The sequence below is a fragment of the Seriola dumerili genome, unplaced genomic scaffold (assembly GCF_002260705.1).
Source record: "Seriola dumerili isolate Sdu_G_001 unplaced genomic scaffold, Sdu_1.0 BDQW01000290.1, whole genome shotgun sequence".
NCBI lineage: Eukaryota > Metazoa > Chordata > Actinopteri > Carangiformes > Carangidae > Seriola > Seriola dumerili.
The window spans coordinates 2,049,194-2,067,796 of record NW_019174545.1 but is presented as its reverse complement, the minus strand read 5'-3'; the positions used below and the strand labels follow the sequence as shown (position 1 = coordinate 2,067,796).

The following is an 18,603-nucleotide window of genomic DNA, read 5'->3' as shown; positions in this document are numbered from 1 at the left end:
AAGAGGAAATGGATTCCCAACATCTGTGCCTCTGTCTCCACCACTCATCCCTGTGCTGTCTGTCTTGTAGAAAGTGCTTAAGATAGTTTCAATCTTTCACCTTTTCATCTTTTCCCCCCCCCCCCCCCCCCCCCCCAAAAAAAAGACTTACTATGAGATCTATAAAAAAAACCTTTATGATCTATCCATCTATCATTTCTCTCTCAACACTGCTGAGTTACTGTGGGATAGGGAATTCTAATCATGTTAAACGCTGAAAAGTACAACTACAACAAATACAGTTTTATCTTATCTCCTGGTCAGAGATCATGTGGATAAAGGACGACACTGGGTGTTATTTGGTTGCAGCTGATTGTGTAGCTGAGTGTGTTACCGACTCACCTTTTACACTTTTCCTGTTAACATCTGCACCTTTCTCCAGCAGGTACTGCGCTATCTCCTTGTGTCCCTTGTAGCAGGAAATCATAAGACACGTGTGGCCATGTCTGTTGGCCACCTCCAGGTCAGCTTTGTGCTCCACCAGGTATTTCACAATGTCCAGGTGGCCGTCAAAGCAGGCCGCCCTCAAGGGTGTTGAGTTGGTCAGGGTTGTGCTGTTGACAGAAGCACCGTGGCCCAACAGGGACTGGACCACCTTCAGGTGACCCGCTGCCGAGGCGGCCCAGAGAGGGGGCGCTCCCTCGATGGTCTCTCCGTCAAAGTTCACCGACCCACCGACCTCAACAGGAGCGCTACAGCACTCCAGCAGATACTCTACCAAGTCCAGGTGGCCGTAACGGGAGGCCATCAGGAGCGGCGTGGCCCCATTTGTCTTTTCGCCCATCAACTTGGTCACCTCGTGTCCATCTTTGTTCTCCAACAGTTTCTGAAGAAGCCGGAGCTTACCGTCCCTGGCTGCGTTAAATACTGCCGTCTTTAGATCCATTTCTAAGAATTCGTTTCACTGATAAATAAAAAGGCAACGATGTCCGTGAAACAATGGGTGAGCGATAACTCGAGCTGTAACGTTGCTGTGGACAGATGGAGCTCGGGACCCTTTGTTTACAAGCTCCGACTTTCTAGCTAACGGTAGCGTTTTGGTTAGGAGCCCACGGCAATTCGCGTCTTTCTTGACTTTAGCTTTCAAAAACTGGCATCACCAGTTTATTTAACTCCATTTACTGGCATTACCAGTTTACTTAACTCTATGAATAACTCGGGCGTTTGAGCCGACCCTTGGTCCAGTAAGACATTTGTCGCCGAGCTAGCAAGGGGGCTAGTCAACTTCCTTGATCAATTCAGCTAACCGACTAGCTCCGCTTAGCTTAACCACTTAACACCTCTATTGACCGTTCAACCAATACTCATCCACTGACATTTCTTCCCCTCCAAGAAGCTCTCCTCCATTACATCTGCTCCCTGCGCTTGTCATTGTTCCACAACATACTCCTGAGACGTTATTTATATTCGCTTCCCGAGGGCCGAAACGTAGAAATCCACCCCCACCCGTTACGCCGTGCTGCCGCTAGCTTAGCCTGGGAAAACGACGTTCGGTCTCTCGTTCTGGGGATATCCCCGATATCCAGGCGGTTTTCTTTTACACACACGTCGAGAAACAAACGACAGACGTTACCCCCGAAAACAGCGAATAACAGTCGTCCATGTAGCCACTCAGCGAGCTGGCACGACAATAATCTCGGCGAAGGGGAAGGTAAATAAGGGAGGGCTATCCACCCACGGCTCGACCGGATGATCACGACTCAGTTTCTGTCAAATCGCAAGCGCAACGCAGTCTTTTTTCTCGACTACAGCTAATGATTGACGTATGAAAGACCAATCACAGAGCTGGTAGACTGTTACGTAGCCAATTAAAGACAACAAAATCACATAAGAGGTCCCCCTCAAGCGCCTGGGACTTTTCTTTATGGAAAAATTACCTACCATGGAAAGAGGACTAATGTCAAACAAAAGCTTAGAATGTTGCCTCTGTATCTTCCGGGTTGAGAGATATTGTGAGGTAATGTATAGCTACAAAGATGACTGTTATGGCCTTGATTATATCACTCCCTACAGGTTAAAAGGATGAAAAGCATGACCAAACGATTCATCCAGTAATTTCATTCCTCAATGAAAACAGTGTTTATTAATAATGGTTAAATAAATGCATACGCCAACATTTTAACAGAAGGTTTATTCAGCCATCCTTGTAAATTCCCAGAATGCCTCAAAGCTGAATTTGTGTCCAAAAATGACTCCCCCCCAACAAAAAAAGTACAAACCTACAGGGAAAGCCAACACTGCACCACCTACAAGAACTGACACATATAACAGGAGGAAAGCATAACAAGGGAAGCAAAGCCAAACCAGAAACAATAAATGAAAACACAAAACTGAAAAATATTGAGTGAATAATAATAATGGTGTTAGTTGTTTTTAATCAGTTAACACAGAATCTCTGGAATCAGTTCTGACCATGTTACACAGATCAACAGGAGTTAACTATAAAGCCAAAAAAGTGTTACATTTTTGGTATCTTTCAGTGGATTAGGTGTAGAAAATTCCCACATCACAACAGTGATGTCTTCTTGTCTTTCCCAGGTGACCGGATGTCATTCACATTCATTGATGTTAGATACTGTAAAAATACTAAAGGTGAACTTTAGTACATGGCTTCATTAAACTCATGTTTCAGCCATTCCTGTGTATAAGAGCTAAATCAATGAATAGTGAGACAGAATGTAGTGCTTCCTGCAGGCTTAAATGTTTAATGAAAATCCTTTAAAAATGTGCATGTTCAGATCTTTTCTTTAAGACTGCTAATTGAATCAGATGATGATAAATTGACAAATAATAGTTTAAAAAGTAAGAGCCAGTCATTGGATATAGACATTACATTTACTTTGTCTAAATCTTTCTTCCTGTTTCTGTTGGAAATGTAGTAGCTGGTCAGGGGATGTAATTTTTTCAAATTACAACTACAACTCAAAGTTACTAGAATTATCTTATATTTTCGCAAAACAACATGAATTTTACAACAGTGCTGTATAAAACCAAGAGGACAATATCAGCAAACAAGATAAATAAGTTGTTGCACTTTAAAAAGCAAAGGCAGCACTAGATACAGGGGACCAGTGAAAGACAAAGGTTTTATAATAAGTTGGTGCACACACAAAATGTGTCATTTTCAAACACAAGAATAATATTAGGGTTCCCCCCCACACACTTAGTCACCTACCTGTAATTTTACCATTTCAGGCGATAATTCACCTAGGTGTGGTCAAACTGAAGCATTACGTTAACCTGTTGTGTAAAATTTTTTTTTGAAGAACTGCAGTCACTAAAGGAAGACCATCAGTCAATCAACCAAAATGCAAGCTTTTGTTCAACTGCTTCAAGCTAATGTTAAATTAAAGGATGACTTCCTCTCTGTACAGAATACTCCCTTGAAATAACTCATCTAAAATGACAGCTGATAAAAGCAACCACAATAACTAGTCTTTCCCACTAAATACATTGAGGTTTAATTACAAAGAAAAAAAACAGATGTTTTTTCATAACCAAATGCCATCTTTACCTTGCCAGTGTGTTTTTTGTGACCAAATGCTCTGCAGATAAGGAAAGAAATCCATACCATGCTTACATTATGAGTACATTTAGTTACAACTTCCACTCCCTTGGTTATTTCAGTGCACAATTGGGGCCAGAAAATGCATCAGATCTTGGAGAGAGGGGTATGGGATGATGGGGCCCGAGGACACAAATAAAATAAGAACACATTTAGAAATTATTTCAAATATTCAAAGTACATAGGGTTTGCTTTAACTATATGACCAGCTGCTTGAACTGCCTCAAACACAGATAGTTCCAAGCAACACCATCAAGCCTTTCTTCAGGTTTTTTCTTTAACCCCCCCAAAAACATTTTATACACACAACCTTTTTCCTCAAGACTCAGTTGCATAAAGTTTATAAGAACAGCAGTGCTGAATGGGGATGACATGTCAGATTGTATGACCTGGCAGTTTGATATGATCGAATTTCAGATCTGCACTGCTGTTCTAAACAACTCTATGCACACAAGCCCAGGTAAAAATAAAGAAAGGGATGAATCAGATCCTAGAGCTCAGAGACTGTTATGATCCGACACGTGTTGTAGTGGTTTTCTTGTCAGAAAAGAAGCTTCTCAGCAGGACCACTTGGCTAATGCTGACCACCAGAAGGATAATGGCTTCTCCAATGGACCAGAACGCAACACGGGTGTTGAGGTCCTCTGCCCGACTGCGTCCCTGAGCCTCACGGAGGCGGAAATGTGTCTGGTAGTCGATGACTGATTTCAGGGCCTCATGGATGGACACACAAGCTGATTCCATCTGGAAATGGTAATAAAAAAATAAAAAAATAAATATAAAAAAAAAAGGAAGTCAAGACCAATGTAAGATATTTAGACTGTGGCTAGAAATTAATGACTATAATATGACAACTAACAATAAGACAGTTTTAAAGATCACTTTGATTCATAAATTAGAGGGCACCTGGGGAGCAAAAGAACTCCAATGTTAAAAAATCTTCCAACTTGTAATAGCAACTAGCAATGTAAATTTAAGTTGGGAATCAAGTGTCTAATTAGTTTAAGGTCAAAGTTGCGCGGAGCTAAGCAGGGTCACAAAACAACATGAACAGAACAGGAACTGCAAAGATATGAGTTGTCCTGCCTGCAAAATGAGCCTGTAGTTTCTCCGTTAAGTAAAATAAAACAAATTTGGGCTTCTGTCAGTATTACATAAGGTGTTACATTTCCTCCCTCAAACACAAACATGCAAACACATAAGAATGCATGCCTACACACAAACTTACCTGGGTGAGAGCAGTGACTCTGTTCTCATTGGGGAAGAGTGGAGGATCATCACCGACCTGGAAGTCAAAATAAACCGTCTTGTGCGTGAAAGTGGAGAACTCATTACTGAAGCAGAACTTGTAGGTGCCATTCTTGGATGCTGTGAAGGTAAAGCTGTCATATTGCTTCTTCATCTCCTTGTAGAGTGTATTTCCATCTGGGTCCTCCAAACGACAGTCCACATCATAATGGCCACCGGTCACCACCTGGGAAACCATAATGAAAGAAACCATTTATTCAGTGACACAATGACACTATTTTTACATTATACACTCTGTCAAGCAGTACACAGACAATCAAGAGGGTGAACAATATGGACAAAACCTGTGTCTTGACTACTACATCCAAGTAGCTGAAATGTAAAATGTCAAATTGGATCATATCATCAAGAATCATGGTCTTGAGTATGTCATATCACAAACTGTGATAGATTTTTGTCATAATTAATCATGAAAACTGTAGATAATATATGAATATAATGATGTCACAATGCAATTGATGAAGAGACTATAAACAATAAAATTAATAATGAATTATCATTCAGTGATAGGGAAAGACAACACAGCGGCCTGTGGCTGTCTGCTGGTATCTAGATTCAATTAGGACAAATCTAATGAAAGCTTAAGGTTCAGCCAGTTTTAATATTTGCATTGAAATTATTGTTTGGCACCATCAGCTCATTACAGAAAATAAAAAATGGGGGAAAACTGTACAACTGTGCTGTAAGAACACTGGCAGGCCTATAGGCAGCAGGTTATCTTTAACAAAACAATGAACTCAATAAAAAACACACTTGCACTGCACATGCACGCTCACAGATTTATATGAAAATATTTGTAAATCATATAGTTTAGGTTATGATAAAATATAAATAAACTTACTTAGTCGTGCAGCATTCAGATTTAGATTATGTTGCCCATAGAGAGAAATTTTACCAACAGCCGTTTATACATTGAGCCTTAAGCTTGTAGTTATAGTAGTAGTAATAATATGTACCCCATGCACTTATTAATGCAGTATGACCATCAATAAATGCAGTAGGAAAAACGTACCAAACTCGTGTGTGTGTGTAAAGGATATATAGCTATTTCTAGCATTCGGGTGTTAATCTTTGAAGGCTGATATTGTTTCCAAGAGAACAGCTTGGACTCTATTCAACACTTTGAAAATGACCACTTGACGATTACTAAGGCTAAAAAGAAGACCACGCACCTGAAACTCCAGTGTGCACTTAGTGCCGATGATGATGTCCTCGTAGAAACACTGCTTGGCGTTGTCTGGCAGCTCAAAAGTTAGCTCGGAGCCCAGCACCCACCCACAGAGCAGCTGGGCCCACAGCACCTGCAGCAGCACCCGAAAGGATCCGTACATCTTAAAGACTGAGAGCCAACACTTCCAGAGTAAAAACGTGAGCCGACCTGCCGAAATAAACACGAGCAGACATGACAATGAAATGAAGACCGAGGGTGGTTAAAAGACAAAAATGGTGACAAAGCAAACCCGGACATTGATATGAGCGAGAAGTTGTTAGCTTAGAGCTAACTAGCTAGCTCGCTACTCTTTCTATTTTAGAGACAAAGAGCCACTTGGGATTTGGCACATTTTCTTATAGCTAGTGTATTCGTATGTTATGGGCGCATTGATGGTCATACAAGTTAAAGTAAACTCAAACATTAACATTTCTTAATTCATTATTTTGTCTCAGTCAGCATTAGCTACTCACCTCAAAACGTTCACCCGGATGCGACTAATTCTATGTAACGTATTAGAAACGTGACACGGCATTGGCGGTCATCTCTATAGGCCCACCCCTTGCTTTATCTGTCATTGGTCAAAAAAAGAAGAGGCGGGGCGCTTGTGAGATCACGTGGGCCACGTCCACACAGGAAGCGTATGTTCCCGTTTTCAATACACTCCAACGTGGCTGATACTTTAGGTGTAATACTACACTTGGATATTATGTTGTGTTCGGCAGTTTACACGATACAATACGCTTACGTAAAAGGCTGGAATATAGGAAACGCATTTGAATCACCAAAAATTTGTATACGTGTGGCTGTAACATGTACATAATCATAATCATCATCATTCATTATATAGCATCCAGTTATATTATAGTTATATTACAATTTCTGGCAATGCCCAAGATTATGTAAGGACCACTTCTTGTACTAATGACATCTATATAAAGGCATGTGCTCCTAAAAATGATGGTTCTATTAGGTAGCTTTTTTATCTTGAGACCCATGAGATATTTGTACATATGAGAAAAATTGTGTGTCTTCATACATTTAGTATATACTAATGAAATCTGTGTAGAGCATGAAGTGTATAGCACAATCAATGGCATAGCACAACAAGTTGCGCCCTGTACATATGCAGCCTCAGCAGGCCCTCCTTCCACTTCTAATACATCCATTGTCACAATTGAACAAATAACTGAATCAGCAAATACACAAACAGTATTAGTGAAGTGAAAGTCTGATTAATCTGAATTCTTTGCATAATTCAAAGGTGCAGAGCCATTTCACTGTAGCTATACTACCCTAAAGGAGGATTGCTGTGTTTCATAAAAAAGACAACAATTAACCATTCTGAAATTCACTGCTACACCCCAGAGTACAGTAGCAAAATACCCAACATTAATCCTTATAAAGTGCCTGATTCACAGTACACTATGGGATTATTGTGAACAACTGAGAATAGTGCCTTCCAGCAGCAGTGATAAAAGACCTGCTGTAGTGGACAACCATCATTTTCCCTCTCTCATCTCTTCCATGGAGTCTATTAAACAACCTAGGATAGCTGTCCTAAAATGCCACTAGTCCAGCAGACTACTGCATAGAAAATGGTTGCTGCCTCCACAGAGTCATTGAAAATATGAATAGTCAGACTTCTCCACCTTGTTGTTGGAGTTGGACAACCAGTTGTTTGTAAGAATGGACAGCTAGCTTGTTATTGTATTGATTACTTTGTCCATAAAAGTGAGTTGGGGATTTTTTTTTTTTCATATCAAGTTGTGGTCCTACTAAGTTGTAAGTTGTTAACTATTATCCTGTTGCAATTAGAGGAACAACATCTTTGGACACTTCATATGGCCAGAGTATACACTGTAGTTGCTTAGAGGTCAAACTAATATGTGCCCTCAATTAAAGCTTACTTTTTCTGCCCTTTTTGTCTGAATATCTCTTAGTGCAACTCTGTGTAGTGTAAATGCCACAATAGCTCTATTTTGAGGGTCAATGAATTTACTTCCCTAGTGCAACAGGGGAAACCCTTGGCAGGAGGGCACCTACAGATGTATTAATATATTGTAATAAATTATTCTCATGGCACCCCATCCCTGCATGATACGCGCTGACTGTGTGCTCTTGACAATTGTGAAAGCACAACTGACCCCAATACAAAGTCTCGCGTGAAAATGCAAAGCGAGATCACAGTGTAGGGAGGGCTGCATGGGGAGCTGGAGAGACAAAACAAAAGCCACACATTTCAGCCAACAGGCGCTGGTCGCTTTTTATTTTTTTGTAAACCAAAACAAATTTGATTCATTATTCATATCTATTTCTGTTTAACAGCAATATTATAAAAGTTCTGCATCATGCCCAGTAGCACGTCTTTGCTGGAGACCGACGAGGGAGAGTCCGAGGTCCCACCGCCGCTAGTGCACGCTTTCGCCGGTATGGGCCTTGACGAGCACCACGGCACCCAGAGCCAAACCCCCGAACAAGGAGATGAAAGCCTCTCCTTTCACCACCTCCACCAACTGCCCCCGGTTTCTCACTTCAGCCTCCTCGGTACGGTGCTAGACTTGAAGCCGCTGCCTCTGCATCGGCCGCCCTCTGGAGATGAAGTGAACACAACGACGGTGCCCGAGGACGAAGAGCCGGAGGTTGTTGCCGCCGTCGATTCCTCGGGTTGCACCGGCAGTTCGTTGCTAGCGCAGGCCCACCGCCACCAACACCTCGCGTCGGGGCCGAGTGGCTCTGTGATGCCGTCCAGGATGGAGCCACCGCACGTCGAGACGGTATTGTTGTACAACGGAGATGAGCAGGATGATACTGGGGTCGGCGGCAGCGCCCTACCACCGGCTAGCAGCATGGCGATGCTGCCGTCCGGCGTGTACGGGGAGTCGGGCTATGAGGCCGAACCTTCGCTGTTGACTCGGCGAAAGAGCGTCAACACGACCGAGTGTGTGGCCGTGCCGAGCTCGGAGCACGTCGCGGAGATTGTGGGCAGACAGGGTGAGTCGTTGTCTGATGGATCTTTTTGGTTGGATTCATAAGCTAAAGTTGCTAATGGGAGTTGAGATGAAACTTGGTGGGAAGATAGCTCGGGCAGCAGTAAAGTATCAAGCTAAGATGTTAACGAGAATAAAAACAGGGCAGCAAATATATCGAACTAATCAAATTATCATGACATTATGTTAGAATATTAGCAAAACAAAAGTTTCGACAAAACATGTTGCTTAACTGTAGTTTATTTTGTTAGAAGCAACGTTAGCTAATTGGTAACTTATTGTTGTCAACCGCAGTAGCACTAACGAGTGCCCGCTATTTTACATAGGATAATGGTTTTAGTAAGTTTTAGTATTTTCGTATAGGACATCTGACTGGTTATGTATAGTTTGCGCATGAAATTATCTGTAATTAAACCAAACTATCATTTAGCATCTTCAGCCACAATAGTTAACGTTAGCTTGAAACCAGCTAGCTTAGCACTCCTAACTGGGTCAACACCACCCTCGCCCAACACCCTCTACAAAAGTTTACATCACAAGTTTTATATCAACCAGCAGACCTCTCTGTGCTCTCTCGCTTTGAGAGCTCGTCTATATTACGGATGTTTTGTCTGTGCTTCGCTGACAGTAAGCATGTCCTCACTCAGCCGTGCCTTGTCGTGCTGAACCAGGCTCGGCTTTGTCTCGGAGGAGAACATGAAGAGCAGTGTGGTGGTCACCATTGCTTTGCCACATCAGCTGTAGGTTATAGTTAGCTCCGTGACATACCCAAGACGTCCGAGTTCAACCAAACGCGACTGGCTTTTCTAAGATATCCACCGACTTTGTGTGATTTTGTACATTAACTTTATATAACTTAATGGTGTAGGGTTGGGAGAGTGTTATTATGTAGGGTTTCAGACCAGTTGGGGGAGGGTGCAAAGACTGCAGTGTTGACAACAACAGGAAATGGCTCTGGTAATGATGTTGGACTCTCAACCACAGCTGAAAGGAATATTTAATTTATAAGCTATGCAACTTTTAAATGGCATTAGTGATTGGAAACTTAAACTGCATGTGCAGTTATCTTTTATTAGTTCAATTTGATGATATTGACTTTCAGAGTTAAATATTATGTGTATGTAATGTGGTCAATTTTAAATTGAAAATAATCAAACTTTCCCCTGTATGTCCATGTATCGCTTTAACTTTCCAGGCTGTAAGATTAAGGCACTTCGAGCCAAGACCAACACCTACATTAAGACACCAGTGAGGGGTGAGCAGCCTGTCTTTGTTGTGACAGGGCGCAAAGAAGACGTGGCCATGGCAAAGAGGGAGATCCTGTCTGCAGCAGAGCACTTCTCCCTCATCAGAGCATCTCGAAACAAGACGGGCCCTCTGGCCGCTGTAACTGGTCCAGGGACACCCACTCTACCTGGACAGACAACCATTCAGGTCAGCAAACCTGTGATTATGAGTCACAGTGTCGTTCGGTGTAAAGACGTGACACAGACATTCTTATGAAGTGAATCACATAAAGAGTAGTGTATATTACCATCCGGGCACATTGGTTTTATAAAGGACAGCTCTCAGTTTTTTTGTTCTTGATTATGTTTATCATTATTATCATTATCAAGTGTGTATAGTTACCCCGTGTCATTTCAACCCTACAGGTGCGGGTGCCCTATCGTGTTGTTGGGCTGGTTGTGGGTCCCAAAGGTGGGTCTTTAATTCATTCTATATTCAGATAAATGTTTGCTCCAGTTGTGGGACTTCCTGTGATAAAGAGTATTCATAAGGTTTTTGCTTTGGAATTTGTTATAATATTGATTTTTTTTGAATGGAAAAACAAGATTGTGCAATGTTAGCAAAGACAAGTATGGAGAGGTGTATACCAACATACACTAGAGCAGCCAAATTCTAATTTAAGACAAATGATGTGTTTCATAACAGCAGAACAAGTCTCACACTGATAATTAAGGTGGTGGTGAAATCAGGCTCAACATGCAGAGTGACACTGTATTTTGGCACTTATATATTTAGTTATATTAAGTTATTAGATTTGTTTTACATGGAAGGAAGGAAGCAACATGATGAGTATTTACAATAAGACTATATTCTAAATGTCAGGTGTAGGGTCAGGGAAAGTCAACTCCCAAAAAGTAATTTTGTTAGTAATTTTTTATTATGAAAGTAATACTCTGCTTTGTTTCTGATTAATGAAACGCATACTGTAATGTAGTCTAATGGATTCCCTACAGTGTCCAGTGTTGCTTATAGCTTCTAAGAGAGTTTTAATATGTTTAGCTCTTACTAGAAGGTTACATTTTGCTCTCACTGAGTCTTTAACCCATTGCCCTGTTGACATTACCACCTCAGTGTCAGAAAGCCTTGTGGTTGATTTGTAAATTGAACTGCAGCGGTTCTCAACCATGTGCTATTAGGCTGGATGGGGGGAGGTGACGATTCAAAATCACAACAAATCTGAAAATAGTGAGGAAACGCTGTGCCACACACAGAAGCCAGAGGCAGGGTGGAATTTTAATATTCTGTATTCATTGTTTACAAGCATTGAAATAAAATGCATCTGATAATTGTGGCACATTAATTGCTTTTGTTTCAATGCTTTTATTATTAAATTTTTACCATTGAGCCATATGTCAAAAGGAAATGTAACGCATCTATTCTTCTAATATAAAGTGTTGACTTTCGAAAAGATTCCTACTGTAGATGGAAACACATAGTGTTATGGTTGGGTAGTATGTGCTTTAGCCAGCTGAGTCACCAGGATAGCCCGCAGTTTAGTACTATAATTATTGCACAGCTGTGTTTCTTCTGATTTCAATGTCAGATTTTACTGTTAGAAAAACAACTATTTTGTCAGCTTGTACTTGACAAAATAGCCCAAACTGCAGTTCTTTTTTTCAGATTTTCTCCAGCTAATGTATTAAGCTCTATTAACACTTAACTATTCTTTTCCTTTTGACACTTATATTCTTTCTCTTCCATGTGCTCAGATGTATATTTTTCAGGAATGGTCACGTATATAAAACAAATTTTAATGGTGCACTCTTAACACTGATGTAACTGTGTGACTAGAACAGTTATTTAAACTCTTAAACTTGTTGTTTATTAGTGGATCTTGGTCTGGTCATATCTTTCAGGTGCAACCATCAAACGCATTCAGCAACAGACTCACACCTACATTGTGACGCCAAGTCGAGACAAAGAGCCTGTGTTCGAGGTCACCGGGATGCCGGAGAATGTGGACCGAGCGAGGGAGGAGATAGAGGCACACATCGCCCTCCGCACTGGAACCTGTGGGGGTATTGAGGCTCCAGGTGTAGACAACAATGACTTTCAATTCAACGGGACAGACGTCAGCTTTGAGAGTTCTGCAACACCAGTTGGGTTGGGGAAGGCTGGGTGGCTTCATGCAGGTGCATCATCACCAGGTGGTAGTGGCGGCTTGCTGCCCATGAGCATCAATGGTACTAAGCGAATCAATAGCAATATTAACAATGGTGTCAGGATGTCTTCCACCTACCGCAACGACAGCTCCAGTTCCCTTGGCAGCGGCTCCAGCTCAGCTGATTCTTTCTACGGCAGCGGGAATGGTAACAGGATGGCAGATTTCAGCCCGACCTGTCCGTTCAATGCCAATGCTAACAACAACAACAACATTAATGCTGGCAGTACAACTTTATGGTTTGGTGAGAGTCTTCTTCCTGTGGGGTCCGAGGAGCTGGTCAGCCTGGGAGGTGGAGGCTCCTCCTCAGGATTTGACCCACTAACCATCTCCACTGCCCAAGCCTCACACCCTGCTGCACAGCCACACATCTGGAGCCCCTTTGTGGACCACCAACCCCTCCAGGCCCTCGATGTTCTTCAGTCTCAGGTAGGTGAAATTCAACAGGAGCATACAGTTTATGGCCTCCTGTGCAGACATTAAAGGATGATCCGACAGTTAAAAAAGTCTTTTATCCTTTATCGTAGATGGTATCCTTTGGATGTTTGGTATGAAAATTCAAGCATTACTACACCAATAGATTGTCTCATATATAAGCAATGTGTTAATTGTTTTAATAATAGATTGTGTAATCTGAGAATCAGCAGAACACTACCTGATTGGCATGCGCTTCTGTGTCACAGTTACTTATACACAGAAAAAAACTAAAGTCTTTTAAATATTCGTTGTAACAAGAAACATTTCAGTCATGAGTCATAAACGAGATGTTTTAAGATGCTACGTTTCTTATGCTCGTAGTCATAGTCTAATGACTATTGTCATCAATTTTTCCAGACTAGTCAGCCTGGGACTCCCCGGCTCTCTCCAACCTTCCCTGGGACAGAAGCCTTGGAGCACCCTCAGGCCCAGCGTGTTCACCGAGGGCCTTTTGGCTCAGCTGGGACCCTTGATGCCCACAGGTTCCCCTCCTATGGCTCGGCCTTCTCCTCTTCCAGTGAAAGCACCGCCTCCTCCTCTTCCCCTCCTGAATCCTCCCTCTCCTATCGACCAGGGCTCGGATCAGCAGCAGGGAGAGGACAGGAGATATGTATCCACTGTATGGATAACCAGGTGATCGCTGCCTTGGTTCCCTGTGGCCATAACCTCTTCTGTCTAGATTGTGCCACCCAGATCTGCCAGGGTCCAGAAGCTGTGTGCCCTGTGTGCCTGTCCCAGGTCACACAGGCCATTCAGCTCCGTAACATGTGATTTTAATCCATTTACCTTGACGCCAGGTGAGGGATCGGCCTCCCCAACACTTCCAACTCATAATATGTGTGGGGAAATTACAAAACTGACCCCGAATCAGTGTCTCACCCAGTTGTGTCCTCACCCAGGTTTTGTCCAAGCTGGTGTTGACAAAAGTGAGGAAGAATAGGTGAATAAGGAATGATCTGTATTTAGGGTATGGGTTAGGGTCTACAGCCCATTCACATGCCTGCTATTGTGAAGTCTTCTTCCTTGATTGATAGATCAATGGGAGGGTAAAAAGCCCTCTATGTAGCATCAGGTGGGGTGGGATATATATATATATTTTTTTCTCATCATGATTTTTGATTTACATTTCCTTCTCCCTGAAACATCTAATTATCAGTTTTTGCCTACCTATATTTTATTTCATTTTTTAAATGTTCTTGAACTCTATTAGAACTCTGTTGAACTCCATCAGATTCAAAATATTGACTGTTAGGGTCAGTTTTTTTTTTTTTTTTTTTTAAATGTCTACATCTCAAAAGTTTTTTTTAAACTTTTGCTGCTACAGTTGTTTTATGTGCTGAAATATGGCCCAGCCCCTTTGCCTCTCAATTATTGTGCTCATGACAGGAAACTGAGGAAAAAGGAAGAGGTGAGCATGTTTACAAATAGTGAGTCCAACATATGAATATGTATACATTAATAGTATTCTCCTTGTTACCACAGCATTTGAATGCCTATCACAGTAAACTGGATATGAACACATGCTACATTATCCTGGCAAATGCCACTCTGTCCCAGACAATTTGCATAATTTAACTACTTTAAACAGGATACAATGTTTACATGCTCACAATCATAAATCAGAATTTTTATTATTACTGATTACTGATATCAACAGTATATTGATACACATGCAAACACAACCACAGAGAGTTTTTAAACCAAGTGGGTCAAACCCACACCTGCAAAGTTGTCACTCCCCAGTGGCAACCTCTTGTTGCCACAGGTTTCTTTCTCTCCAGACTGGAACCAGCAAGTGAGTAACTCCTTTTTGTAGAATACCAGGATGTTGCACCACTTCAGTACCGCCACGTTGCTTTCAATTTCTACTTAAAAAAATGTTTACTGTAAACTTGTGCCTAATTCCGTTCTGAGTAAACAAAAAGAAACAACTGGTTCAGCGGACACACGGTGTTGCTCTGTCTTAAAACAAACTTGTGGCCTTTTTTAGAAAGCCTGTAATTAACTAACAACACTATCTACAAATCCAGATCTTGGCTCGAAAGAACACAAGCTGACAGACTGAAGTCTTAATGTATTTCTTCAATCTCTTAAATGCATCTTGGTGGAACAAAGATTATATCACAGGGATGCTTTCTTTTGCTTCCTATTTTGTTGAGCCTTTCACAAGTATTTAACACCTACTGCTTTATCTTTTTAACACTGAACACTCCCATTTTCATACTTTTTCCCTCTTATTGTTTTTTCATTTTTGCCTTTTTGTTTAAATCGATTTACACATGGTTTGGGAAACCATGTGCTGGGTTTCAGCCAGAAAGATATGCACAGCCTGTACCTTTTGGTAACATTCCTCCTCCCCTGTATTGCAGTCACTTTTGGAGATGGTATAAGTTAAATTAATACTTGATCCTCACCTGGGAGCCAAAAGAGCTGATATTCTATGAAATGATACTATGAAGACAGATGTAATCTGGAACAAATCCCCGTACTGTACAGACAGACAGCTGACATTTCAGCCATCTCAATAGTATCCTTTTTCTTTCACTTGAATGTTCTTTCACTTGGACTGCTCCACCCTGTGGCCATCTCGTCACAGCCATTTTGTGTCCTTGTTGGTAAGCAGTCAGCAAAATAATTCCATTGGGATGCACAATTGAGATGGCGCCACCTCAATCACTTAACTTGTTATTTAGTCCCATATTTCATTTACCAGGCCTATGCAAAAATCGTCTCAGTATGGTAACTACTAGAGGAAGCACTAGATAAATTAAACTCCTCGGGTTTTATTTACAGAGCTCAAACAATCTTGGACTTAAACTTGTAGACAGATATATATCCCTTCAGTTTTTTCTACTACATTTCAGTCGGGGTTAACCTTCATTACCTGCTTTAATGCACTGATGAGATGTTTGGTACACAGTTTGCTTCTTGTGTTTCATCAGTTCTTTTGCTTTTGTCCTGTGCCCAAATAAGCACAGCCTTCCCCACTTCTTATCACACTATTGACTGGCTGGGACTCCAAACACATTTGGATTTTGGTTTTTCTTTCCTTAAACGTGTGCATCTGTCCACTCCTCTTCCTGAAAAGTGAAGAAAAGGTACAAATTGGTGGAAATCATCTCAAATCTTAGCTTTAAACACCAGTGTTTCTCTAGACTTTGTTTTACAGGATTGACTGAGTTAATGGACATTTCAAAGGGGAAGCAGCTGGAATGATTTAATCTTGGACTGTGCTGACACTACATAAGGTCAATACTATTGCTTTACCGTGTGGACTTTGGACCACAGTCCTTCTAGCATTCCAGCTGTAAACAGTATTTGGGAGTTATTTCATCGCTTAGCTCTGTTTCTTAAATATCTTCTCTTACATGGATGATTGAGCTTTCTTGGGGAAATGGAACCAAATGAGTCCCAAAAGTGCAAAAAACCCATCTGCTTCTGCTCCCTCGGGTCTTCTATCCGTCCTTTTATTTTACTTCTCTTAGCTCTACAAAGGGCCGATCTCTCTTTTTGCTCTCTTTCTCTTTGAGGGAATGCAATACCCTGTCGGCCCTGAGTTTGACATGAATCTATTGACATTTTTGTGTATGTATTATATAATATTACTGTTAATGACTGATAAATATACAGAACTTATTTTTATTTTGTTACATTTCATATATATACATAAATATATCTATATTAAAATGTTTACAGTAAGATTTTTTAATTTTTTTTTACTTTTCTCTGAGTGATTAAGTGAAGAGTTGGAAACCCAGAAATGTTGCAGGAGAGTGTCAATGCTATCTGCTTGTAGTCTAGTTATTAGTTTACAGTATTGATGATAATAGTATTGATAGCTGCAGTTTAACCTAGTGGAAAATGGAATGTGCATCGCGAGCATGTCTTCATAATGTACCGCCAATGTAAAACGTCACACTGCAACTGTAAAAAGGCCAAGGATTCAAGCTGCCTGTCACGTCTGTACGCCACCAAATTAAGAACGGTATACTGTAAAATGTATCTTAGTTTATCTATGTATAAATACATATATTGTTAAGCTGTACCAACAGTTCAAAGTATTTGCTAATTTTACTACACTTTTGTTATGTATATGTGGGGGGAGTCTTATGGCATATAAATTCTTCAAATTGAGTCAGGAGTTTAAAAGCAGACTATATTTTATAATGGCCTTTTAAGTTATTGCGGCCAAAGCACTGATATTATATATTTGCTGTAAAGAGAATTTAAGAGTTTTATTTTTCTGATATTAAAGTTACTTAATAAAGACTTTCATTTAAAGCCATGTCTGACTACTGTTATTGATTATGTAGTGCTTTAAGGTCTGTACTTTAACAACATGCAGAATATTTAAGATGTAATTTACAACATGAGAATTTCCTCTCACTTGTTTTGACATGTTTGACTAATAAAAACCAACTCCATACTTAGGACCCACGCATGAGCCTATGAGAGCCCTGTAGGACTTGCAGATTTATCAGCATTTTACGAACATTTGATTGTTGTTTTCTTTTTTTTTTTGGAAATAGCTCTTACCACCAGAAAAAGTCCCTGTAGCCAAGAAGTACCTTTGTAATTCGCAGTGAACTACTGTGTTCATGTTCGCAGTACAGAACAGTTTTAAACAATGATACAAGGTGCAGCGCTAACCATGCTGTGTGGTTAGGAGTGAAATAATTTCACCTTCTGATTGCATTAGGAAAAGCACAGGTATTACTAATAATGGCTCCACTGTAAGCCATGGTAGTGAACCAGGACCCTCAAACTGAAGCAGCTAAAAGTTGACTGAAGAGATTTGTAACTATTTTATAAAATGTACATCGCTGCAGAGTAAGCTACCCTGCCGAACATAAAGTAGTTACATTTAGTGCAACCTTGAACAACATGTTTTTCTGCATAAAGAGTAGTTTTACTTTAAGAGTATTTTAATTACATCTTCCACCACTGGCTGTTACTTGTTTTTAATTCAATGTGATATTATTAAAACTGGGGGATTGTTTGGCTCTCATTGTACAGGAAAAAGCATCAGGTCAAAGACTGCTCAGATAGACTGATAAGCACCCACCCACACAGGTGATTATACCTGTCAGGCCAGTGTGAGCATGTATTATTCATATAGACCTTTTTCACAGCAGACATTTTAACGTGTCATAGCAGGAAAAGAAAAGATTTATGGCTCAGTTGCCAGTAAACTATTCCAGTGAGCCAGCAGTAAAATCTGGGTTTCTGCAATGCTCCCAAGGTTTAAATTTAAGACTTAAACACCTTCCTAATACCACTGACTGAAATTTAACGTCTGTTCTGGGTGACAGGCAGAAAAATGATGGATTAATTAATAAACTAATTAATTAATCTTTGACATGTCTATTATGAGTGCATGGGCTTATTAGCTACTGCAGCTTGCAGTAGTGATAGTGTTGCAGGAGAATCACTTGATGTTTATTGGTGTATAATGTCTCCTGTTACTGTCTACAGCAAACTAGAATAAAAATATTCAAGACGTTTGTAACCAACTTTTGAAGGAACTCATTTTAATGTTTTAAGACTTTTGAAGACCTGCAGCTAC

The 18,603-nt window shown here is 40.7% G+C and overlaps 3 protein-coding genes across 3 annotated transcripts in view; 1 reads left to right on the top strand and 2 right to left on the bottom strand.

Moving 5' to 3' along the window:
* The window catches only part of fem1c (fem-1 homolog C), a 16,279-nt gene extending 14,548 nt beyond the window's left edge, over positions 1–1,731 (bottom strand). The window contains exon 1 of the mRNA XM_022757679.1: positions 382–1,731. Coding sequence (XP_022613400.1) covers positions 382–925 — 544 coding nt within the window. The 5' untranslated portion in view covers positions 926–1,731. The remainder of the gene's footprint in view (positions 1–381) is intronic.
* Positions 1,732–2,155: 424 nt separating this feature from the next.
* On the bottom strand, positions 2,156–6,629 carry LOC111230892 (transmembrane emp24 domain-containing protein 7-like). The gene is made up of 4 exons (XM_022757780.1): positions 6,596–6,629; positions 6,085–6,290; positions 4,833–5,078; positions 2,156–4,348 (listed from the first exon to the last, which is right to left on the bottom strand). The coding sequence occupies exons 2-4, from the start codon at positions 6,241–6,243 to the stop codon at positions 4,112–4,114; spliced, it is 642 nt and encodes a 213-aa protein (XP_022613501.1). The 5' UTR covers positions 6,244–6,290; positions 6,596–6,629; the 3' UTR covers positions 2,156–4,111.
* A 1,715-nt stretch (positions 6,630–8,344) lies between these two features.
* Positions 8,345–17,313, top strand: LOC111230904 (RNA-binding protein MEX3B-like). The gene is made up of 5 exons (XM_022757795.1): positions 8,345–9,116; positions 10,308–10,546; positions 10,765–10,810; positions 12,256–12,989; positions 13,395–17,313. The coding sequence occupies exons 1-5, from the start codon at positions 8,474–8,476 to the stop codon at positions 13,806–13,808; spliced, it is 2,076 nt and encodes a 691-aa protein (XP_022613516.1). The 5' UTR covers positions 8,345–8,473; the 3' UTR covers positions 13,809–17,313.
* Positions 17,314–18,603: the final 1,290 nt, after the last annotated feature.

Bases quoted from the DNA above. Each gene is read 5' to 3' on its own strand.
- LOC111230892 (XM_022757780.1), bottom strand. From the start codon at position 6,243: ATGTACGGATCCTTTCGGGTGCTGCTGCAGGTGCTGTGGGCCCAGCTG. The intron at 5,079-6,084 runs GTGCGTGGTCTT...ATGGTTTCCCAG, and splicing joins AGTGCACACTGGAGTTTCAG to GTGGTGACCGGTGGCCATTA. The intron at 4,349-4,832 runs GTAAGTTTGTGT...TACCATTTCCAG, and splicing joins GAGTCACTGCTCTCACCCAG to ATGGAATCAGCTTGTGTGTC.
- LOC111230904 (XM_022757795.1), top strand. From the start codon at position 8,474: ATGCCCAGTAGCACGTCTTTGCTGGAGACCGACGAGGGAGAGTCCGAG. The intron at 10,811-12,255 runs GTGGGTCTTTAA...CATATCTTTCAG, and splicing joins GCTGGTTGTGGGTCCCAAAG to GTGCAACCATCAAACGCATT. The intron at 12,990-13,394 runs GTAGGTGAAATT...CAATTTTTCCAG, and splicing joins TCGATGTTCTTCAGTCTCAG to ACTAGTCAGCCTGGGACTCC.